Source organism: Nyctibius grandis, chromosome 16, assembly GCF_013368605.1.
Source record: "Nyctibius grandis isolate bNycGra1 chromosome 16, bNycGra1.pri, whole genome shotgun sequence".
Taxonomy (NCBI): Eukaryota; Metazoa; Chordata; class Aves; order Nyctibiiformes; family Nyctibiidae; genus Nyctibius; species Nyctibius grandis.
This window is the reverse complement of record NC_090673.1, coordinates 4,391,888-4,417,052: the sequence shown is the minus strand read 5'-3', so window position 1 is coordinate 4,417,052 and position 25,165 is coordinate 4,391,888. Positions and strand designations below refer to the sequence as shown.

Sequence of the window (25,165 nt, the reverse complement as noted above, 5' to 3'; positions counted from 1 at the left end):
ACAAAGAAAGTTTCATCAGCTCACAACTTGAGGTTATGCCTCAGGAAAAGCTAGTCATTTTATAATAGCATTTTAGCAATTATATAACAGATCTTCCAAGAGGCATGCCATTAAGAAAAATGGACTGAAGAGAAGCCTCAATCCTTAAAGCAATTTCAAACCCAAATATCAAGAATTTCTTTCAAGTTGTATTTGCAAAGACCGTTTGATAGAAAAAAAACCCCACATTATTCTACCTTTACTGGTGTAAAAGCAAAACCTTGCCTCATTACATAAAAGGATACATACCACAAATGAGATTATCTTTGAATGCAGCTGTTATATCTTCCAGGACACCCAGAATTGGAGAATCCAGCATTGAGAGGAGCTCACCAACATTTCCTTGCTGTGCCATGATGGATGTACTAACATGAACGTGGAGGTTAAAATTTCAGGAAGTTCCTCATTGGTGCCTCTCTACCAGACTAGGAGAGAACAGAGAGCAGATAAATGAGCTTTCCTTTTTCCCTTTCCATTTTAAATCTCATCACTTCACTCTTTCTTTTCTGCAGTATTGCCCATTTAACAGTTTTACACAGAAAGGATTGCTAGAGTTTACACACCTGTAAGAAAACCTGCAAGAGAAAAGTTTCCAAAGAAACCAATGAGTCACAAGCAGGGTTTTCTTAATCTTTTTTAAAAACACATTAATCTGTTTTGCAGAAGACCTCGGCTAGTATATATAGACTGTCAGAGCATTCTGTTACCATATTTTTTTAATTTGCTCTCCAGGTCAGTCAACTAAGACTAAAGTTTTGAATAAAATGCAAATAGCTCCCTGGAATCACTCCAGTATCACTTTCTTACAGCAATATCTCCTCAACCAACCTTTCAAGTCCTTTGAGTAGTGGTCTACACCCTGGAGAAAATATGCATCTCAAGATCCTTCTCCACTCCCGCAGCTAGATTAGAAATTCACTGCCCTCGGCTTTGCATTATTGCATACTAATAGATTTGTGCTTTAATACTTGCAATGTGGCCAAGTTGAAGCCATTAGGAAACCCAGTTAGGGTTACCAGAGCTGCTGTTCCTCGGCAACCCTGTGTACACTAAATCACAAGCTTAGCAGCACAACACAGTATCCATCTATCTTTCACAAAATGAATAAAGTTTTTCTTCATCCATAAGAATCCTGTGCTGAAACTTTCCCAGTGGCAGAAAGAACCTGGCTTCACACCACACCTAATTTTATTAGCAAGGGTTTCTTCCTTCCTCCTACTTCCAGCTAGCATATATTTTCCACTTCCTCCATGGAAGACAAGACTGACACATACCAAGTTTATACACAAGATTTTTTTTTTACTGCAATTGTGTATACAGCACCTGTTCTGTGGACGAGCTGAGCTTCTGTCTGCAATGCCATCAGCCACACACCTTTCATGATCACTAATAAAGAAAAAGCATGAAGAGGTTAACAAAAGGCACAATTTAGTTCTTCCTTACCAAACCTTGTATATTCAGAACAGTATTAAGTTTTTTGCTAAGAACAGCAGAGCTATGCGTGAGGAAAGTCAGCCCTTGGTTTGAAAAACACCAAAAGGTGTTGCACAGTTGCCCTTTCCAGAATTGTCCCCAGGTTAAGCTGTGCAATTGCCTCAAACGAGATGGCTTTCACAAGATTGTGGTTTTGTACTGTGAGCTTTCAAAAGCTGCTAGAGTTTTACTTATGGTGGGTAAAATCTTACATACAAAGAAGTCTTCTCCCAACCTACCAAATTCTGAACCTACAGTAATTACTGTAATTGTTCAACTCTTTAGATTCTAGTCAAAACATCTTTAGACATCAGACAAGAACCATGTATCAGTGCTCTATTTTAAATGATAATGCTGTAATTACTTATGTACAAACTACTTTATTGAAAACTTATGTTTAACAATGTTACTGGACAGCAGGAGTTAACCTGTCCACCAGTAAACTTTGTCATTTGCAACACATCACTCTGTAGTTGCAGAACTGCCCAAGGTCACTTCTATTATGGCCACAAGACAACAGCTTGCTTAATCTGGCACTGATTGCAAATTCAAAGGTGATAATATGGCACCACACTCACAACAGGCATTAGCAACAAACTTTCTTGAAGTGTTCCAAAAAAGTTCCAGAACACAAAAAACCCCACCCTCAGTTTTCAATGATCACAGCAGCATAGCTGAACCGTCCAAATAAAATTTCAGTTCATCTACAATCAGCTAGCAGAGTCTGCTAATTCAAGTATTTCAGATTTAAATGCTATTTCTTTCCACATCCCATGCTGGCAACACCATAAAAACTGCAGACTTGAAGCTGGCTGGTAGTGTAAGCAAGACTTTCAACTAAAGATAATAAAACAGAAACTTGACAGGGAGTGCAGGGGGGGGGAAAGAGTCACTTTTTACTCACATACAGAATGGATCTTTGTTTTCCAAAAAGATTAGGGCTGGGATTTGTCCTGGTTTGGAGGTTTTGTTTGTTATTTTGGGTTTTGTTTTTTTTAAGCTCTACTTTGTGCAGACTTCCAAACTTCAACTTCTTCCTCAAAGAGCTCGCTGTTTAGAGGGCAAGCAATGTTCAAACAGTGACACCATCCTTTCAAAAAGTTTACAGCCACTCATCCGTGCAACCTAAGGAGTCAACCTTCAACTCTGTTACTCATTTTCAGGAGTCAACTGCTTTTTTAGTTTCTAGTGACCACTGTAATGTTTAATTTCCTAAATTACAGTTACACCGAGACACCCAGAATGCAGGCCAAACTATGTATCTATTCCCTTATTTCTGAGAACACTATCTTTGAGACCGTAAAGGGCTTGCTAACACAGGTGCCTCAATTTCTATCACGATACAGTCTCAGCTATGGTTAAGCAATAGATTCACCGGCTTCCTCAACATTAATTAGTTGTTTAAAGTCTTGTTAACAAAAGAGATACATGACCACACCCCCAAACCAGCTGCAAGCAAAACCTGTTTTGAGAATTAAAGCAGCATAAATGTTAAGTCTCTGCTTTTTTACCCCATAAAGACCTTGTCAACTCTCTTTTCTGTGATTCCCTGCCCCCACCAGAGTGAAAAGAATGTTTTTATTTCTTATTTTCCTCTAGTAATACTATTGTACTTGGACCGGATCTTCATCACACCAGTAAAAACCTCAACAGCAGGTTTCACTAATTCTGATATTGCCAGAGGGAAAACTACAGCGTGGTGAAATCATGAAACATCTTTGTACACGCTCCAGATGGGTTCTGGAAATCAGGTTCAACTTTATGCTACGGGCCTGATGGCACACACAAACACTACAATCGGATAAAAGCAAGGTTGATAACACAAGCTTAATTGCTGATAACTATACACGTAGGTAACTAATAATTTCCCAAGCTCCCTAAACTAATTAAAACAGATGGCTCAAGTGACCTTGTTGCCAGTAAATCCAGCACAGTTTAAATAAACTTGTCAACCAGTCGATCGTGCACTGAAGTACTTCATGTTAAGTGGAGCAATCTCCACTCCAAAAGCCAGTATTCAAAATATTAATAAAAGTATTCCAAACTACATCTAAAAATGGGACAATATCACATAAAGGTACTTCACTAGGTAGAAAGTTTATCTGCTGCAGTTACATAAACACCAGTATAATGCTGTCACCTTGCTATACACAAATAGTTATATTTTTAAAAAAGCAAATCACAGCTTTCTCAATGCAGGATCTCTTATAAAGTGATTTGTGAGGAACGGATTTGAAATCCTAAGTAAGGCTAAGACTGAGATCCTCTAATCACACTGGGTCCTTGATGCCCAACACAAATGAACAAACCAGGAAATTCCAGCAACAGTCTTGAATTGTGTCACACTTTTTTCAAGCAAAGACAGCTGAACAACTAGTTTACAAGCAACAGGCTTTTAACTTCAATCAGAAAACACTGTTCTGGTAGATGAAGTACAGTTCTCAGGGGCCACAGTATCGGTGTGATTTATGACCAGTCCCACCAGTAATTTGTGATATGATTTTCAAATCTTGTAGATAAGGAACTCCAGGTTAAGGAACCTCCATTACCTTGTAAAACAGCAAGATCATCTGTTGAATGCCACAGTATTTTGTAGCTGGGATTGAGACACATTTGTGGTGAACAGGATCTCCCTTAAATCTTTACAGTATCATATCACAACCATGTTTTTCTTCTCAAATACACACTATGCAGGAGTTAACACTTGCAGTCTCTTGAACACTTCCATCCCTATCTATTGCAATCATTCCCCTATTAGAAGAATTTCCACATCCCTGCAGCCATACTTGGAACTGACAGGATTACAACCAAGTCAGTAACTTTTCCATATGATTTGAATCACTGATTCTTCACTAACTTTTAAAATTAGTTTTATATAAAAGAACTAAGGCATTAGGTAGTAAAGAATGAAAAAAATCTGTTTAAATACCTTTTAAAACGCAACATTTTCATCTCACTGGAAGATACAAACACCAATAGCAAACTTCTTATTCTTACATTCAAAAGCTTTCATAAAGGCAAATTTTAATAAGAAGTATTAATTTTAAGTGCCAATACAACTTTGGAGCCAGCTTATAGGAGACAAAGGAGAAGTCAACAAGCCAAGAACCAATTTGTTTTAAATTTTTTTTCAGTAGCCAATTTAGCCACAACACAACACTCTTAAGCTACAAACTCAAGACAAAGGAAAAGACTGTACAAAGATTAAATGGAAAAGGCTAAATAGAGAAAGAGATAGCAGAGTATTTCAAAAGATTACGGCTTCTGTAAGTATTTCTGTCAAGAGAAGATGTTCTTCTGTTCAGTGTATTTTTATCTCAAGCCAAGTGAAAAAGCAGCTGGTAGTGCCAGTTATGCTTCTCCGAGGGGTGGGGAGGAGGGGGACACACTCAACACACACGCACACTCCTCCCAGAACCTCCCCAGCATTTGCTGTGACAACAGAGAAATTCAGACACCAGAAGCACTTATTCTGGGGAGTGGTGTGTGGGGGATCAGCCTCAGCATTTCATCCCTCTTCATTAATCATCCATTAAATTTGGGGCGTGCCCGTAAACGGTTATTCCTCCTCTCCCAAGTGAAAAGGGGCATTTCAAGAACGTAAGACCACTGCGGACAGCACTGAAGTGAAGCCAGACCTCAAGACTTACACTTTTCCATCTGATTTCTACTGCAGGTAAAGTAAGGTCCTAAGGTAGCACTTTGGCAGAGGCTAGGAATGAGGACAGAAGTATTTTAGAGCTACCATTGTTTTCAAAGAAAAATTCAGATTGACAATAAAGCAGCCCTTCTCACTTAAATCTTTGAAATGTCTGTCAGGAAAGGATAAGCCTCGCTCCCTCCCACCCGATACACAAAAATCCAAGCCTGTTTTACGTTTCCTAACAATACTTGATTTTATATTTTCTTCACAGGTAAACTAAACACTACCATTATAGACGTGACATAAGCAATGAATGAGAAGGGACGGTAGGAAGAAAAAACACAGGTGACAACAGGAAAGTAAGCAGCTGATCACTCCCCTTCTTCACCGCCCAGAATTAATAACTCTAAACACTTTAAACCTCAGTTCAAACTGTTCATTACAATTGGCAGTACAATGAATTTATTTATTAATTTTTAAAGAATGAAAGTGTTTGGCTTCTTCTAGTAGTCCATATTTTTCTGGTTATTTTAAGATCTCCATTCCTAAACTCACTGATTACTTATAGTTATAACTCGATATTATATACATTGTCACAGGTGCTTAAGTGATGTAGGAACAGGAAGACCACAAAACCCCAATAACCCCAAACAAAGAGGGAGAATCATATTCAGCAATTTTTAAGATTCTTTTGAAACTATGCTGTGCTAATACACTATGCTAATTGCTACCCATCAAACTTCTGTCAGAGGGAAAATTGTTTAAAAGCAATGCATGCCAAAAAAAGCCCAAACATAGTAGGGTTGACACTTAACCCTTTGGCAGAAGCCACGCTAACAAGCCAGTTACTAACCTAACTCCTTATACACAACTGTAGATATTAATAGCAAATAAATAAATAAGAACAGGCATTGTTTTTCTATGCCAATTTAATTAACAGCACACAAGGAAAGTTGAACCAAGGAATCCTTTTAAAGCTATGAACAGGTAAACAGAGAGCTCTAGACTTCGCAGTAACACAAGGAGGAGACTCCTAAATCTCTGCAGCAGTTTTTTTGCCACCAACAGAAAACTTTAAGTATTCAAAGAATCAGACTGCAATTCAGGAAATCTTGAAACTGCTGTAAGCTACCTAGTGTGCTCAGTCAAGGCATTTTAACTACTCCAAGAATCAAAGTAGGCATTACACAGAACAATACCAAATGATGGGTAACTTTTTAATTAAAAACAAAAAAGAACAATACCCAGGACAGTGATAGCAGTTCACCACTGCAAGAAGTTTGCTCTGTATCTTAATGCGCTACCCAAAGAAATGCTTATGCTAACAAAGGAAGTATTATTGTCTTCATTATGTTTATTAAACTACCAGAAAATATAGCAGCCACATACCAGACCAAGATCCTAAGCTGTAATATTCTTTCAAAAAATATACACCTGCCTGCAACACACCATAAAATTTGGTACCCCTCCTCTGCCTCCTCCATTAAAAATTGCTTTGATTATTTGATTTGCTTATTAGAGAATGTATCTTTTCCAAAGAGAGAGAGGGAGAGAGATGTTTGTGCATGTGTGTTATAGGCTATTCAGTTCTTGTCTAGACTGACTTTGGTAATCACATCACCAGCTCATATAAGGTGTTTGGCAGTTGCAAGAATTTCAGGGATCGGTACAGGTCAACATCCCAGCCAGCCAGTATTAATTTTAAGCTACAAATAGTTACTGAAGTCAAATGTTTGTTCAAACATCAAAACATCTGCAACTGGGCAGTGTACCTCACGTGGGAACCCTTTAACAATGTTACTTTTTATTAGTCACTATAAAAGTAAATTCTCAAGTAACAAAGAGTTAAGGAGTCAGGATTAAACACAGTCAAAGATAAAATAATTTTAATTAAAGCTTATCTCATGACACACTAGATATTCTGACTGTATTTTCATCTGAGTAAGTCCGTGTAAATCCCCATAAAGGCTATTTCATACTGTGTTGACTAGACTGTTAAAAAGCTAAAAAAACAGAACCAATGAACAAACAAAACCAAACCAAACAAGTGTTTCACTGAGTAAAGGATTTTAAACCCATGAATTTAAGCTTAAACATGGTGTAGCTGTTTCTGATAGGCAGAGTACCTGATTGCTGCTCAACGGTCAACTGCAGACAGAAGCATGTATTCCCAGTGCTTGAACTAATCATTAAAACTTCCTGAGTTTTCAAAGATTCAGTTTCTATTTGTTCCTACATCTAAGCTGAAGAGGAATTTTTCCACCTAATGAGATCACTTCAGAAGTGCTTTGATTATGACCAATTTCTAACAACTTGCCACAGAAGTTAATGTCAGGAAACTACAGGATCAGACCAGACAAAGAATGAAAACCTTCTGTATTAGCATTCACTGGAAGGTTCTCTGGAAACAGCAGTTCTGGAAACAGTTCTGCACACAAAACCTGACCCCAGTTTCTGTGTCATTTCTATGGGTTTTGAGTCATATACTCCTTTAAGGCATATTCTTTCACTCATTGCCTTATAAAAGACTCATTAGAAAAAACAAACTCAAACAACAAGGAGAGAAGCACTGACTAAACTGATAAAGCAATGACAGAGGCCGCATCCATAGCAAACAAAGGGTGAAAACTTCAGAACTGCAGTCTTCCAAGTTCTTTATGATAACAGGAAGCAAAATGTTTTCTTGCAGATGTAAACACCACCCTGACTTCACATTACCTACCCACGAGCAAGGAAATAAGAAAAGCCTTCCCCACCAAGGGGACAGACTTTTAACAGCTGCTTTAATGTCTAACCCCGAACAGGGGAACCTCCTCAGCAAGTGACTGAGGCAGGAGAAGTCTGGAAATCGCTACTCAGCGTTTGCAACAGAGGTGCGGAACCTTTTTCGATAAATCTCGCAAAATTAAAAGAGGCGCCTTGGCTGCTGGGGGGACCCTGCGGGGGGCGGGGGGGCAGCACCCCCAGCCCCCCCCCGAGCAGCCTCGCCACAGCGGGGGTGGGGAGCGACCAAGAGCAAGTTTGGCTGGGGAGAAAGAAAGGGGACGGAGGGGGGAAGGAAAGGGGACGGAGGGGGGAACGTCGCCCCCCCGCCAGGCTCTACCCTCGCCTTCCCCATCCCCCCGGCCCCTTCCCTTTCTCCTACCGCCTCCTCCCCGAGCCCTTTCTTCCTGCCTCCCTCCGCTCTCTGCCTCCTTCTCTCCGTCTCCCCCGACTGCCTCCGCTCTCGCCCCGCTGGGGGAGGAAGGAGGAGGCCCAGCGCACTCACCTCTCCTTCTCCTCCCCTCAGCTGTTTACCACTCAGGGCTCCTCTGGCCCACAGGGCGCCGCCATCTTGGCCCTGCCTCCCCCTCCCCCTCCCATTCAGAGCCGCTTCTCCTCTCGAATCCCTCCGCCGCACAAACTAGTCCCACCCCACCGCCTCAGTCCCCCCTCGCCCGACGCCGCGCCGGTCCCTCACCGCCGCCCTTGGGCTCTTCCCCCTCAAGGGCCTTTCTCCCCGTGGAGGAGTAGGAGCGGGGGCGGGACAGCCGCCGTACCCACCCGTTCTCCTGTGGCGGAGGTATCTCAGCGCGGGAGCGATGCGGTCTCGAAGAGGTCGCGTGATTCTGGGGGCGGTGCCGCGAGGAGCCGCGGGCGGCGGGCGCGTCACGTGGGACGGGGCGGGGCGGGGCGGGGCGGGGCCGGGCGGCGGCCGGTAAACAAGGCCCGGCCGGAGGGGGCTGTGATGGCGGCCCGGGGTCGGCGGCCCCGGGGCTGGGCCTGGCGGGCGAAAGCCACCCCGTAACGGCCCTGTTTTCCCTCCGCCGCGCTGCCGAGCCGGCCGTGGCGCCCAGGGGTGTGGATCGGGTGCCCGCGGGCCTCGGCCCGCCCGGCCGCCCTGCCTCGGGACAGGCGTCTGAGGCCGCGCCGTGAGCGCCGTTCCAGAGTCCTGCCTGAAAGAGCTGTTTAAGTGCCTGAGTGCGCTGAAAGACAATAAAAAGGTCTCAGAAGTGGCTGTGTGTGTGTGGAGTGACATTGAGGGGACAGGCGGGGGCACCGCGCTACAGCGGTCCTGAAGGAAGCAGCAGGGCCGGCACCCAGAGCCTCATGGCTTTCCGCTCGCTGAATATGCAAAGATCATTTCATTCCTCCTTTTTTGGACCCCTGAACACTTCATGCAAACCATGGACAAGGATTATTTTCTTTCTTTGCTGAAATGCAGCAACTATACGAAATAAAACATTTCGTCCTTCCTTCTAGATAAAGATCGTTTTTCCCTGTGGAAAATGCAGAGTAGGAAAGAAGAATGGAAATTACCTCAGGGCAGGTTCTCCAGCCCTCGGTTCTGTATGCTGCACGAACAGGTTTTCAACTCAACATTTCAATCCCCAGACCAGGGGGTCTCAGCATTTCTCATTCTCCAAGGAGGGGCAGTTCAGTGGGGACACACCGAGGGTGCGCTTCGAACTGCTGATCTAACTCTTCAATCCATATGAATTGCGCTCAGATGCCAGTAGGAATCACGGACATTAAATTTGCAAGGTAGAAACTAGGTGTAAGAAAATAAAAGCAGATTAGAACCCCATCTGAGAATTATCGGTTGATTTTTAACTTCTGCGGCGTTAGTTGTGGTGTTTCACAGCTCTCATCCCTGCAGGGCTGAGATAGTTCCTTCACACTGCACCTGCAATAGGTCACCCTGCTTCTGGATGAGATAGAGTTGCTTGGAGCCAACATATTTTTAATCTAGTCCTGCCTTGTGCATGGCAATTAATATTTATTGCAGTCTGGACTGAGTGATGTTATTTTTTTCCTGCTGTGCGGAAGACATGTTTATTTAATCTGCCACAGAAAAGAGTGGAAATTAAGATGAGCTTCAGAAAAGAGCTGGAAGCAATTAGTCATGTTATTTTACTGTGACTTAACTACCGTAACATTCAAACTCTTGACAAAGAAAACACGGATGCTACAGGAGGGGTTTGCTGCTAGATTTGAAAGGGAAGACGTCTGCATTAGAATGGGCATAATGTGTTATAATTAACCTGTTTATCATTACTGAGTTACACATTTAATAATCTATTTACTTAGGATGCACTGGAGGACATGCAGTAGTAAGAACTCACAGCAATACACAAAATTAAACTGTCCTCAGATGCAAGCAGAACTTGCTCTACATCCACCGTGTCCCGTGGGGGTCAGGGCCAGCACAAGCCTGCGTGAGCCCAGATAAGCCCTCTGCGGCCCTCTGTTTTCTGCTTGCCCTGAAACAAGAAGAGAGAACAGGGAAAATTATATCAACAGGAAGAACATAAAATAAGAATGACCACACGGGGTCAGCTCAGAGGTCCTTCTAGCCCAAAATGTGTCTCTGGCACTCTGGTTTTTTTATTCAGCTTGTATAAATCCCCTTTTGCTGGTGATTTCAATAGAGAGGAGAGGTGACAAGTTTAACAGGAGCAATAAACAGAAATCTAGGGAAGAGTAAGACCAAAACAAGCCAAGGTGATAGCTAACTGCGCTCCCATCCTACAACTATCTGCTCCTTAGGAACTCCTGAAGTAAAATAAAGGGAGAAGGGGCGGGTGGGAGCTGAACCAGACACAGCAGCGTCCCCATCTCTCTTTAGGCATTCTAGTGTAGTGATAATAGTGATAGTCATAAGGTCTGTGCCCAATGTTCTTTGGAGCACCTCTCCAATCAGCTAGCTGGTGAGGTTTTACTGAACATGCTGTTAGATTTTTTGCACAACTAGCCTTCTGTAGTTTTTTTTGTGTGACTGACTTGCGTTAACTGTCTCTAGTTCAAGAGCCATGTTCTGCAGCCATTTGCACTTCATGTCAACGGGAAGCCTGTGCTCAGGGGTGCTCGCAGAAGCCAGCTCCATTGTTTCATAAAATAACATCTCAGTCCTTTCAGCAGCTTGTCATTTTCCTGTTTTAATTCCTGTAACTGTCTTCATATGAAACCCTGAAGCTGCAGTGTACATTTTGGGTTTCTGTTACAATGCGTGTTTTTGTAGCGGGAAATGTAATCCCTCAAATGCCTGTGTTTAAGAAGATGCAAATCAGCTTGCTAGCACAATGCCTTGGGAACGTTCCTTTCATGCAAAACCCAGCTAGATAAATAAGGAGGGGAGGAGGGAGAGGGAAAAGGAATTGTTTGCTTCTATAAACAACAAGAATTAATTATGTTCAGTAAATGACAGATGGGTTAAGATCAAAATCTGAATCTTTCTCAATGTGGGTGAAATCTACACTCCTATCTCCAAGTTGCATCAAAACCCATTGCACAGCCTGTCCGGTGCCATGGGGCAATGACAGGGTGCGATGACAAGAGCTGTGACTTGTGGCTGTCCCGGCAGAGAGCGCTAGGGCCAGCACGCCTGGCACCGCTGTCTGCCACCGCGGGACGCAAAGTACCTCTGCCATGAGTCTGAAGAGTCTCTGGACCACATGTGCTCCATCAGGGAAACACCAGCCTACTGCTGACCCTGTTCAGGCCAGGAGAAACGTTATTGCTTCCTGGTGCTTTCACCACCCTGAGCTGCAGTAGGAAAAGGGACAAAACTGAGTCCTGCTTTAATGTAACTGACTGTAGAAAACAGTGAAACACATTTGAAAGCTCACAGGGAGCAGAAAAACTCCATGATATAACGGCATTTCTCTGACAGTGGTGTCCCAGGACTTGGCACTCAACAGCTGCATGTATGCTTATATACATCTTAAATTGTAAACTTCTCTGAAGGCATCTTTGCTGTCCCAGTGCCAGCCATGCCCAGAGCGTGCCGCAAGTGCAGGTGGAGGTAACTGAGGGCACATACAGCTCGTGCTGCTGTGCACTTGCACAGTCGGGAAGATTGTAAAGATCAGACAATAGGTACAATAAAGGAATTACTCCCTGTCCCCCCCCAAGCATGTGGGGAGATCAGCTTTCCTTGTTTGTACCTAAATAAGAGTTATGTCCAAGAACTCTCAAGAGAATCACTGCTCTCCAGCTCCCGTTCCACTTCGCTAGAGAACAACCGGGTGATCTGAGAAAAGTCACTCCGCTTCGTTCTCCCTCCTTCCACCCTGCCATTACAGGGGGGTTGGCAGTCAATTATTTCACATTTGCAAACCCGTTTTCAAACCTTTCTTGAAAGCGAGTGATAGAAGTGCAAATTCTTATTATTGCTCTTGAAGAGCTTTTTGCAAAGATGCTTGTTAATGAGCTTGCTTAATGAGCTTTCTTAAATCTATATTTATATCCTATATACAGCTGTATATAGATAGAGCAATGCCTAAAATATGTATGGATTGCACACACATATGCCTAGGAAAATGAAGGCTGATTAACACACATCTTTTTCAGTTATTACTGTGCAAGTATTTGTTCCTTTTTCCTTCAAAACTGGAGAGATAAAAGATCCATTCTGGAATAAAACAATTTTGTGCATATGTGCTAGATGGTTTTGTTTATGAGACTGAAGTATGTGAGTGTGTGTATGTGAGACAGATGGTGTGTCTGTTTGTGAAAGATATGATGCGTGGATGAATGTGTGTAAAAATACAGGTTTCTTAAGAGCTATTCTTTTTTTTTTTTAAAGAAAAGACAAAATAAATGTCTGCTTGGTACGTTATTTCACTGTGTCATGCTCTTTGTCAATATGACAGAGGAGTATTCCTGCAGAAGGCGAAGCTGCCCCAGAAAGCGAAGGGTGCTGCCCCTGGGGTTTTGAGCTGGGCATCGTGAATTCTCTTCAAGTTTTCAAAGTCCTGGAAAGTTTTGATAAGCAAATACTTTGTGAGCTCTGCTTCTCTATTGGCTGTTTCTTCACCGCCAGATTTTGACACAAATAATCTGATTGAAAAATCAGGGAGGGGAACAGGGGCAAAAAAACAGAGAGAAAAAAGGAGAAGTATCTATTTCAGCAGACTGCGACTAAGTGAAAAAGTGGAAGAGGAGTCTGGAGAGAAGACAACATCTCACTTGTCTGGGAAGATTAAGGCGAATCCAGTAGAGTCCCCCAAACAGGTGATTGATTTATTCTTTTTAAACACTTTTAATTTCATTGTTTTTCTCATTTCTCTGATATGTTTCTATAAGCTTTTTCTTCTTCTTTGCTTCTGTTTGCAAATATGTAACATGTTCCACTGCATGACTCCTCCTGAGGACTCCTTCATGATAATGGTTCATTTAATTCAAATGAGTCCAACCTTTTAAAATTAGATACCATACACTTACTTCACTCTCACATGTGAAAATGGTAGTAGGAGAACAAAATATAAAAGATGTGACAATGGCCTCAGATACCTGCATCCCAGCAAGCTCCATGCAGCAGGAATAGTTTCTAGATGTAGACTTTTGTACTGAAGCATTGAGGAGAGGGCATACAATATTTTTTCCTTTTAATTGCTCTTTTACAGGGCCAGACCTTTAAGTTCAGAAGACAGCACACCTCTGCTGACATCAATTAATCTGTGCCAGTTTTGCTAGATGAGAATTCAGTCTCTCCTGTTTAGGATTTTTGCTTCAAATCTATCTTTTATTTCATTATTTTTCTATCCTAAGTCTAGGCTGATTAGTGTAACAATTTTTAGCATATGGAATTAGCTATTTATAGACGCTTCTCATATACCACCAGATTGATTCAATGCATTAAGCAGGAAAGCAAATGATTTGCACGTTCACACAGTAAGTGCATCTATACATTAAGGGGATATAGAGTTTGTTAGATTGCCCTATATAAATCTATTTATCCGTGGAAGCCTAAGGACAAGGTTTTGCTAAAGCCAGTGGCATTCCCAGCATCGCTAGAAGCTAAATGGGGTTTCCAAAGAACAAATGCTGCAATTATGTTCTAAACATTTTTTCTAGATACTACAGACATACAAGCATTTGTTCCACTTCTTGGACAACATTTCCACCATAATTTGCTACCCCTGCCATAGTGCCCATTTGCCCACTTTTACCACAAGAATTGAAAATGTTCTGCTCATTTTTCCACTAAAAAAGCCACATGCAAATTACTTGCCCCAAGTACATTTGATTTTGCAAGGGTGGACCAGTGAAGACATGATTAATTTTGGCATAAAGAACTGAAATTCTTTTTGAATATGACTTTATATTTAAAGAGTCACGAGTCCATAAAGCCTCTTATTTTCTTGGGGCTCTTAAAAATTTCAGACACAGTTCGTGTTCTGTTTTGTGCTTTTTTTTTTCAGAAAGACAAACTATTCTTTATTTTTGGAAGCTTCATCTTTGCGAGAAAGAGGAGAAAAAAGAAATATTAAGATTTAAATATAAATTAAGCAATGGGAAGGAAATTAGCCTCTTTTAGCCTAAAACTTTGTATACTTGTCAACTTATATGAAGACACATATCAATTGCAAGTCAAAATTAAGTATTTCCACTGAGTGTCGTGGGAAAAAGAGTTTCACCTCTACAAATAACCTTGTAAATTTGAAAACAGTATTACTTGAATTTAGAGGAAAATGAAAGTCAGCTTTAGAATGGAACTTATGCTACAAATTGGGTTCCCGATTCAGCGTGGCACAATCCTGCAAACACCTGCCCCAAATACAGTGTTTCATGTTACGAATCATCTCTGAAGGAACCAGAGAGAACAGTTCTGTAATCTAATTCATCAAGAATACAGATTTCTTCTAAATTGTAGCAGAGGACCCAGTCCTGTATTTTTGGGTACTGGGAGCTGCCATGCAGTGAAGTGGGAGTTAGGGCTTCACAAGGAACACAGGATCAAGTGAAATTAGGATCCTGCAGTCAGAAACCACCCCCCACCCCAAAAAAAAAACCCTTTTAATTAGGTTCTTGCACAATCTCCAGTGTTTCAGGATTACATTACAATTTTACATGTGATACTCTGCAAAATCACCAGAGAGCATCACTGAGGATGAAGGAGCTCTGAGTTTGAACATAGGAAGGGAACCCGCGAATGCTGGGTCCGCTTTCAGATCTGACTGGGGAATTTATAACTGGTAAAAGGAGCCCTTCTAAGGTGCTTCAAGTGAGGTACCCAAAATAATGAAGCAGGTTTTTTTTTTTCTCTTGGGTCCTTTTGGCTGTCTTTTCCTCAGGGCAGGTTACTACAACATTATGGTACAGCTACATGAATGGCAAACAAACAAGAATGTCTATTCTAGCTGGCTACTGATTTTATATTCTGCATTGAATCCAAAAAATGCCATGACACTTGCACTTTGAATAGGCACTCCTGCCCGAGCAACGAACTCCCGTGTGCACTTGCCAGTCAAGGTAGAAATTGCTGTCACAGGGGCTGGTAAGAACAGACTCCATAAAATAAAATAAAAAAAATAAAGTTTAACTTTTAGCAAACGGTTGAAGCTAAATTGTGTCGGAAGCTTCAATGACTTTAAGACGTAGCAGGGTCTGTTGTCCATAGCGCTACTCTCCCTGTGAAATATAGTTAGCCATTAGTAGCTGCTGATCACTTGCTGATAATTTTGAGCTTCAAGGAGCGATAGTATTTTTTCTCTCACAATCTGTGCTTCTAGCTTTCTTCTAACCGGGTGTGTGAATCACAAAGACAGTCCAATGCAGTTGTTAATTAACTATGCCTTGGGCTCCCAGTTCCTGTTTTCTCTGTAAAATGCGGTGGGGGAAGGTAACTTCCTTTTGTAACGTTCAGTAGTGCAGTAAAGATCGTTGTGCTTGGTAGAGGCCCTTATCAGCAGCCAAGATACTGGACCAAATTTGACTTTTACATATGCTGGGGCAAGCACATCCAGAAAAATCCTGTTGACTCACGTGCATCTACTTTCAACTGCCATAAGAAAAGAGGGGTTGTACTTGGTGCCTTCATGTACTTAGCGTATGGGTACTACCATAAAACACTGCAAGATTGTTTATGCCACCCATCTCCAATCCTCTGATTTACCTGGCTAATGCCTTGGGGTCCTCTAGCCAGTGGGCAGGGAGGGCAACTCTTCCAGCAGGCACTGCTGGGTGCAGGCTTTCACCCTACATTCAGTTACCCACTGCTGGAGCCTCTTCCTCCACTGTGTAGGAAGCCCAGGGAAATTAACTGGTCAATTCAGGCAGAGAAATCAGATGTCTAAAGCTTGCTGGTATGAATACCCTCCATTGTGGATACAGTCCTGCCCCACCTCATGGGAAAATCCCTTTGACATGAGTGGAAATTCCATGTAGAAAGGGCTTGTGGCAGGACTTTAACTTGGGGCAGGTCCATACTGCAGAGTGCGTCTCCATGCACAGATACCCCATCTGGGCCTGACCAAGAGCAGCGAGACCCTCTGAGCTAAGCCCTGCTGCTGGGTACAAGGTGCAGAGGCTAAGCAGAGTGTGCTGCTAGAAGGGTTATGCCTGTCGCAGAACACGCCTGTGTTTGTACCGAGATGGAGGTATTTCTGTGCCCGCAGCCTTTCGCTGAGCAGAGATACACTTTATGATACTTAGAAGGAACCTCATTAGAGAGCTACAGGAGAGTAAATACAGCAACATAGTTCAGTGTCCTTTCCCTTGAGGGCATAGTTATGGTTCATTCTCAGTACTGTTTTGTCCTCTTTCTAAAATTAAATTAACAAATCTACTCTTAGTTGGTTTTCTCTTATTTGTCTCAAGTTACATGCAAATTTCTTGGAAAAAGATGAAGAAAACCAGGTGAGTCACTTTAGAAGAAAAAACGGCTAGAGACACCAAGAGTTATCCCTGAAGTCAGGGAAGAAACAGTAGGAATCCTGGACCAGATTTAAGACAACAGCTGTAACTGCATTTCCAAAGGCAGCTGGGCTGGTGGGCACCTGACCCTCACCACCACCAGTGGCCTTGGCAATCCACCTGTCCACAGTAGACCTCTCTCTGTGAATTCCATAGCACACATACCTGCAGCCCTGGGCACCACTGTAAATCTGGCCCTCGGACCTTTAAACAAAATACCTCTGGGCTACATAATTATATTGAGCATGTAGGGGTAGCGCGGATGCTTCTGAACCCTGGGGAGCAGACCTTTTCCATCCCTGGCTGTTTGGGATTCCAGGAGCTCACACTGCTCTGGCCTGACTTACACAGACGTTTCGGGTCATTCCTACTTAACAGGAGCAAACTTTGTTCTGTTTTAGTTAGTAAGTAGGCTGCACTTAACTGCTCTCAGGAAAAAAACAAAACTTAATAATGCACTTTCCCATCAGAGAGCCAGGACTCACTGCTGACTTTTCATATGAAACACAGCAAGATTTGCTTTTAGTGCTACTATCCTGAACAATTACAAGGGAAAATGCAAATACACATGCAAATAAGGCACCAGCTGATATTGCCATATACAGCATCGAGCCCGTTGTCATACTGCCTACATGAGAACAGTTACCAGCCATGGGGAGCGGGCACAGGGCGGGCTGGGTTCTGCGTAGCCAAGATAAGAGATGCATTGCAAGAGAATTTTGTATGATTAAATTTCAGCATTTTATGTTTGTTCCTAACCCGTCATTTCAACGGTCTGTGATAGTTGAGTCAGATCCAAAAGGTAACTTCTCTCACCCAGCGCTTCTGCTCTGCTGCCGCTTGACTGTTGTTTGTCAGCCAGAATACAAAATACTCCAGCTGAGCCCAACAAGAAGGAAACCCACCACACATCACGGCTGCAGGGATTTTCCACTGCATCTTCCCTATTATTGATGTTGTTTCTATAATTATTATTTGTGTAGCAATTTCACAGAGGAGCCCATGCCATGGCTTGGGATTGTGCTCTTCTAGGTGCAGTACAAACCCTAAGACAGATCCTTTTTCAAAGGGGTAGTCTCCAACCTGCAATGCCCACTGTGTCCTCTCAGGGAGGGTAAGGTCAGAGCAGAGAGCTACAAGAGGGAGATCCTGGCTTCTAATGTATCTTTGCCACTGACACAGTTTTGGTCTGTTAACACAGCACTCAATTTGAGTGTCCCTTTGTCTCTCCACCTACAATATAAAGATAGCAGTAATCCTTTGCCTCGACCTAGGGGTAGATGGTGAAGTGCAATTTTTACGGAGTATACTGTAAGCTGCAATCCCATCTCCAGTCTGCAGTCCTGTCTCTACATCCAGTGGCAAAGACTGTCTGGCAGTGAGTGTTTTCACTTAGCCCCCTCCACAGCTATGTGTTTTTCCCAGAGTTGAGATCCACCACATGCCTAAAGCCATGCAACCACTCCCTGCTCTTCAGCTGGGTGGAGGGACCTTTGAGATGAACTCTGTCTCCCCAGCAGAAGGGTTTTAATTCTCATCACTACTGCACACAGAGCTGATGTGCTGGGGAACAAATGAGAAATTGCCCCCCCAACCACAGAGATTTACCTGCTGTTATTCCGTGTTTCTGCCCAGGCAGTGAATGGAAAATGCCACGTTCCTTTCTGGTGAAGAGCAAAAAGGCTCATACCTATCATCAACACCGCTTTGTGGAAGATGACCTCCCTGTACTCACGTGGGATCCAATAACCTCTGCCTTCACTGGTGAGTCAATCCATCCACTGGGCTTGTAAGAATACACCAAGGCAAATCAATAATTGAGTAGGCAAGCTAAGGGAGTAGGATGAGTGAGCTAAACAGCAACTAAGGGCTTCCACACAGGGATATCAGTGTAAGGACAAACTGATCCCCTCTGTGTGCCCACTTTCTCTAGGCCAAATCCACACTGTCCCACTGAACTCAAATTTACATCCTCCCTTTGTTTCCTGCTGGGTTGCTGGGAGATATGAGGTACAAGATTGCTGTGTGGAGGTGGTCACGTTTGGGAAAGATGGCCAACTTCAAGCAACTAACTGTTGGGAAAAGAGCTTGCACTTGGTTGTCAGTCTTCTACAAACTCACAACTTGCCACCTCAATCTCCAGCTTACTGTGTTCACTGCCCACATTCTCTCTGGACCTGCACCTTCTCTACCTCAGTGTGTTACCACCTCTTCCCAATGATTTGCAAGGAAGGTTGCAGCTAGAATGAGAACATACTAGTGATACCCTAACACTGACTGTGAAAGGAGTCCTACCCTCTCAGAGGTGAAGGGGCAGCTAGATAAATATAGCTAGATGCTATATTAACACCAATCAACACTGCTTCTGCCTATGCCTGCTCTCCTCCCTCTGCTCCTGTTCCTGCTCTCCCACAGCAATCCATGCTGTAGCAGGGCTGGGGCAATTATCTTCCTCCTTCAGGCACCATTCAAATTTTCTTTATTCAAATCCAGGATCAACTTACCCTTTGTTCTAGTCCTGGCTATCACATTAGAGTCCAGCCCTATGATAAGTTTGATAAAAAAAGAAAGGAGGTGACATTTTCATTTCAGTTCCTGCCGTCATCCTTTGGCCATCTGTTGTGTCCCTCTGGTGCACAAGAAGGTTTGGACAACAGATGAATACTGTCCTTCAGCAGCCCAGTCCCATCTCCAGCAGAAAGGAGGCACATGTATTGAACTTCTGTCCATTTTAGATTCTTACTATAAAATCTATTTCTAACAAGTCCTGGCTGGTCTCTTTAAGGGTTGGGACAAGCATGGAGAAATGTGAGTGTGGGCAGGAGGAGACAAGGCTCTGTGGTCACCTTTGCAACTGCGTAAGCAGTTACCTCCCCTTTCTGCTTCCCTACTTGGCTGTCCATAAGTTCAGGTTAATACCAAACTCTTAGGAGAGGGTGGGAGGTTAATAAGTTAGTGATTGTTACTTACCTGCACAAATGAAAATGGTTTTAAATAGGGAAATGATTCTTACAGACATGTGGCCTTCTAGGGTTAATTATCTCTAGCTATATAGGGTATCCCATGTCCTATCATTTCTTCCTGCCCCCCTCTACCTTGCCTATCTCATCCTGCTTGGAATTTCCCTTTGTCAGCAATGGACAGACCTTGATTGCACCACTCTGCACTTATTCAGGGAACTGAGCATGGGCTTGTGTATCCAAGGATGAGTTCATACATAAGTACAAAACCTGCCTTAATAGACTCTTCTCTTAACACCTAGAATAAACTAACTGTGACTCTACTGTGTGATTACAGCCATAGGAAACAAGACACCGGAGGACATCAAGAAACAGGACCTAGAATGTGTGGTTCCGAAGCAAGAAAAGGACCCATCTGAACTGAAAGAAGAAAGTGTCCCTGTCCAGTACCTGAGCAGGATGCTGCCAGGCCCTTCAGCTCAAGGTCCGTTACCCAAGACTACAATTGCAAAAGAGGTCAGGGCTGGGCTGGCTTATGGTGCCCCTCTGACTGGGTCCAGATTTTCAGTAAATGGCAGCTCTTATTTTGACATGAATGATCCAACTTGTCCCAGGCAGAGCTCATCAGGAGCATTCTGTACTTCCCTTTACGATTCTGGTCTAGATCAGCATCTCCCTGAAGGAAGACGCTAGGATTCCCAATGAGTGAGCCTCCAAATCTCAAGGACTAATGCAATTCCATGCTCTATGGGTCAAGGCAGGTGGCCACATGATACTTGTTCAAACACCACATGAAGCAGGGCTAGTAGGGGGGTTAATATTCCCCTAGCATGCCCTCTCCCCTAAAATTTCCTCAGACTGAAATCAAAGTCATAATAGAAACTTTGTATGGGGATCAGGATTGGAATCAAAGAAGGAGGAGTTACCAACTGCAACTCCCAAGGTCAGGCAGGACATTAAATGGGGGAATGGTACATGAGGAATTTGTTTACTGGTGCCCAGCTGCAAGCAATAGCATGACACTCACTTCTCCCTCTCCTTTGCAAACTCAGAGATGGCCATCCCAGGTCTGCAGATCAAGGACTGCACTAACACGACAAGCACCTCTACCTTCTACAAAACCGGCTTTTCTTGGGATGCTTTCCATTTGCCATACAGCTACCGACAGATGTCTTCCACCATGCAGTCAGCCCTCTTGGAGCACCCAGTTAGCCTGTACGGAAGCCACCTCCTGCCAAGCGCTGAGCCTCCTTTGGATTACAGCATGCATTACTCCTCGGACATGGAGACCTATCACTGTGTGAAGTGCAACAAGGTGTGTCACAGAAGAGAGCCTTAGGGATGGGGAGGGACTGGAGTGGTTTTCATTGCATACATCAGTGTTTCACTGGGTTACACCAAAGTGCAATGCATGTGCCTCAAAATGGGTACCTACTTGGTCTCCTGACCAGGGAACAAGGGTGCTAGGAGTGATGCAGTTCACATGGTCCACAAGAGGGATGAATCAAATAAAGAGAAGGAATTGAAAACAGAGATGGAGACACAGCCACCTCATGTCAAAAAAATAACTGGCATTTTGTTTTGCAGGTATTCTCCACTCCCCATGGACTGGAGGTCCATGTCCGAAGGTCTCATAGTGGGACCCGTCCCTTTGCTTGTGAAGTATGTGGCAAAACCTTTGGACATGCTGTAAGCCTGGAGCAGCACACCAATATTCACTCCCAGGTGGGTAGCATGTTTCCAGAGAACCAGCTCTCCAGAGCTCATGAGCACTTGGACCTTAGCTGTTGCTTACTCCATTATAACGAAAGTGATGTTTCCTGGGTTACAAACATGATGGCTTTCCTGTAGCACCCAATGACAATGATAGGAGCTCTGAAGACCATAGATCTTGGTCTCACAAATCTCAGACTGCCCTTGAGAATTCCTTGGTTGGGACTATCATTGCTACTGGTTCTTCTGTGCCTCACCTCCTCCTAAAGGGTGAAGGAGTTTGGATCACAAGATGTAATCCATTTCCATAAGAAACCCTCCCTGCATTCTCTTTGTACTGCACCTAGCATATCAGTCCATGAGCAGAGGAGATTTGCTTATCAAATCTACTATTCTCAACACTCTTAACGCTCTCCAAGCTCTGTCACATGTCTTGCAGCCACAGACACCCTATGATTTTCTTTCCCTAACAGGAAAGAAGTTTTGAGTGCAAGATGTGTGGGAAGACATTCAAACGTTCCTCCACCCTCTCCACTCACCTACTGATCCACTCAGACACACGGCCCTATCCCTGCCAATACTGTGGCAAGCGCTTCCACCAGAAGTCGGACATGAAGAAACACACTTACATCCACACTGGTGAGAAACAAAATATTCACCATAAGCAAATGCAAATTAGAGTCTATGATGTTGATACACATATGTAGTCCCCAGACACAGACATATTGGACTGGGGATAAGTGTCCAGAGGCACTGGAAAGTCATTCTTCCCTGTGCGGTAAGACAGCAGAAGGTCTACGCATCACTGAGATGTATGTCCTCCTCTGTGTGACAAGGAGGTGGTTATTGACCAGCCTCCAGTGCATGTCAGGGTTGTACCCAGCCCTGGATGCAGACAGGGCATGGGTTGCGCAGCTGGAGAGGACTGCCTCTGGCTCTTCTCACCCTATGGTGCCGCATCAGAGTGCCGACGCATTAGCAGGACAGCTGGGCTGGCAGTGCCCTGATGCCCATGCATAGCCAGTCAGATCCAAGTCTGCCAAAGGGCATTTCTACCTCCCTTCTCTCATCTGTCAAAGTGTTTCTTACCATTTTCTCTGCCCTGCAGGGGAGAAGCCCCACAAATGCCAGGTGTGTGGCAAAGCCTTCAGCCAGAGCTCCAACCTCATCACTCACAGCCGCAAGCACACCGGCTTCAAGCCCTTCAGCTGTGAGCTCTGTGCCAAGGGCTTCCAGCGCAAGGTGGATCTGCGGAGGCACCGAGAGACCCAACACAGTCTCAAGTAAGGGAGGGCTCCAGGTCTTTGCTGGAGCTCCCACTACCAGTGCATGCTCCAGAGAAGAAGACTCTCCCCAGCATCTCCATCCAACACAAGTCTGCCCACCTCAAAGCTCATATAGTGCCCTGTGAACACCTGGGGACTGGCAAAGTCATGTCATTGACTTTGGTGTTCTGGCACCCCAGGGCCTTGCACATCTCAGTAGGTGACAAAGAAACCTGTGGGAGCTCTCACTTTTCAATTACAACAGGTACCAACCCAGCTCTGACATCACCTGCTCAAGTGCAAATCCAGAGGAATTCCTCCAAGGTCTATTACTCTGGATTTACACCACATGCAGAATCCAGTTCATCAGACTGACCAGCAATGAGGTGGGAACTCCTGGCCTAGTGGCAGCAACAATCTGTGCCAAGCCAGTGCCATAACCACGTTCTGCTTTGATGGTTAGGAAGATAAGGCTAGGGCATGCAAATAGATTGCATTCAGTGAGCTGTGTTCAGCCTGGACAGGGCTTCTGCAGAGACTTGCCCAGGTCATAAATTCTGGCAACAGACTCCTAAAGTCACTTTCTTTCAGCGGAGCATTTACTGTGATCAAATGACAAGTTAACTGTGTTGTATTTTTAGCTTGGAGTGGGAGGAAAATACTGAAAACACAGCTCCTATCCCTAGTTGATAACAGGGGTCTCTAAACGCATTCCTCATGCACCACACTGCAAAGGTCCCTGGGTTCGTGGCAACCCAGCGAGCTCCAGGAAGAGCCATGCCACAGCACTAGGCATAAGCTCATAAGCCCCATGTCTCAGTACCATGCGAGACAAACTGGCTGCTCTTGGAATCCAGGCTGGTATGTCCCACAATATTTCACTGCATGCTGGACATACCGGCTTAGAGCTGTCCCGGGCAATCCTGTGTCACTGCATGGTCAGGAATGGCCCTTGGATATCAATGTCAAGGGCCAGAGAGTTCTGCTTTCCAGCCACTCTCTTAAAGGAGGAAGTAACCGAGCCTGTACACATTGGCATAGTACACAAGTACCTTACAAATATTATACAAACAGAGCAGTGGTATTTCCTTCTTCTTCCAGGTCTAGGCGTTGAAGCAAAGCACTGGAACAAGAGCCAGTTCCTCTCCAAGCTCCACCACCTTCTCTATAACCTTTGGCGAGTCAGTGCACTGGGCATTTCTCCACCCCTCCTGGTGGTGTGGAGTCATTCACTCAGGTTTGTAGAGTCCCTTGAGTTCTTAACAGGAAGGACAAAGTATTATTATAGCATTAAAAAGACAAGTGCTTTCAGTTAAGCAGGGCATTGTAGCAGCACACAGCCCACCCCATAGCTACATCCCTGAACACATGGCCTTGGACAGTGACACCAGTGGGAAGTAGCCTGGAGAACGGGCTGTGGCACTAGCCATTTCACTCCAAATGCTTATGAAGGCAGGCTGCCATCATGGGCAAAGAAGAAACGGTCCAAGTGGAAAATTCATTTATTGCCAGGAGAGAAGAGGTCCATCCTGCCCTCAGTTACACTGCTGTAAACCCAAAGCCATTCTCCTGGCTGAGACCTAAAAAGTACTTGCCCCTGTTTTATGCTGTGCCCAAGCTGTTAGTCATTCATATGCATTCTGGAAGCTCAAAAGAGTCCGTACTCCTGGCTTTACTTGTACACTGTAAATATGTATTTATACTTATTCTAACATATATTTTTATTGCACTATAACAGACAGTGACAACATGTACAGGCCTGCTGGGATTTATCTGATAAATCTGTTCCTTCTCAGTAACTGGGCTAACATGGTGTATTTCATGTTAAAAACATTCATTTCAAGAAAGGCTCATACTTGGCTCTGGAGATGCAGGCAGTGGGGATGGAGGGGAAAAGGAGAAGGGAAAGAGTACAGCATTGCCCCTTATGGTTCAAGTGGAAATAAAGATGGAAATTCACATGCAAACAGGGCTCCCAGACTTAGACAAGAAAGATGACAAATTTAGGGAGCAGGGACCTGTTGGCTACACAACAGCCGTGAACAACACTGAAAGCCTGGGATCAGGGGACATTCATCTCCAGAGACAGATCGGTGCAGAGCCCCACACAGGCAGCGTTAGCTCTCCAGAGCAAGAGGGCTGTGCAGCTACACCCACATCAGATGGCACAGGATCACGTGCCCAGCAGACATGTTATCAAAGCCCCCATTAAAACTTTGGTGTCCTTTCCTGGGTCATGCCAGAACCTGGTCAGGGCAGGGACTCCCAGGGAGGTGTATAACCTGTGACAGAACTGGGCTTAGGGAGCTGCTCCCCAGGTCCTGACCGTGACACCAGGCACAGACACACATGTGAACACTCTCACACATGCACAAGGCTTACTTAAGGTAAAG

The 25,165-nt window shown here is 44.0% G+C and overlaps 2 protein-coding genes across 9 annotated transcripts in view; one reads left to right on the top strand and one right to left on the bottom strand.

Annotated features, from left to right (window-relative positions):
* Positions 1–25,165, bottom strand: part of TSC1 (TSC complex subunit 1) — a 51,548-nt gene that overhangs the window by 19,663 nt on the left and 6,720 nt on the right. For 3 of the 7 annotated variants that reach the window (XM_068413665.1, XM_068413671.1, XM_068413670.1), the window contains exons 1-3: positions 8,424–8,506; positions 1,363–1,425; positions 289–464 (exon numbers count right to left, since the gene is read on the bottom strand). In XM_068413665.1, coding sequence (XP_068269766.1) covers positions 289–394 — 106 coding nt within the window. In that variant the 5' untranslated portion in view covers positions 395–464; positions 1,363–1,425; positions 8,424–8,506. Of the gene's footprint in view, positions 1–288; positions 465–1,362; positions 1,426–8,423; positions 8,507–8,615; positions 8,728–9,454; positions 9,687–10,260; positions 10,399–25,165 lie in introns of those variants that run through there. The other 4 variants (XM_068413667.1, XM_068413666.1, XM_068413669.1 and 1 more) reach the window with 3 other exon arrangements.
* Positions 13,051–25,034, top strand: GFI1B (growth factor independent 1B transcriptional repressor). Of its 2 annotated transcripts, XM_068414012.1 has the most exons (7): positions 13,051–13,150; positions 18,470–18,598; positions 20,132–20,278; positions 20,847–21,109; positions 21,382–21,519; positions 21,981–22,146; positions 22,616–25,034. In XM_068414012.1, exons 2-7 carry the CDS (start codon positions 18,484–18,486, stop codon positions 22,792–22,794), a joined length of 1,008 nt encoding a protein of 335 aa, XP_068270113.1. In that variant the 5' UTR covers positions 13,051–13,150; positions 18,470–18,483; the 3' UTR covers positions 22,795–25,034. The 2 variants fall into 2 exon arrangements, with proteins under 2 accessions (XP_068270113.1, XP_068270112.1); XM_068414011.1 differs by lacking the exon at positions 13,051–13,150 and having other exon boundaries at positions 18,409–18,598.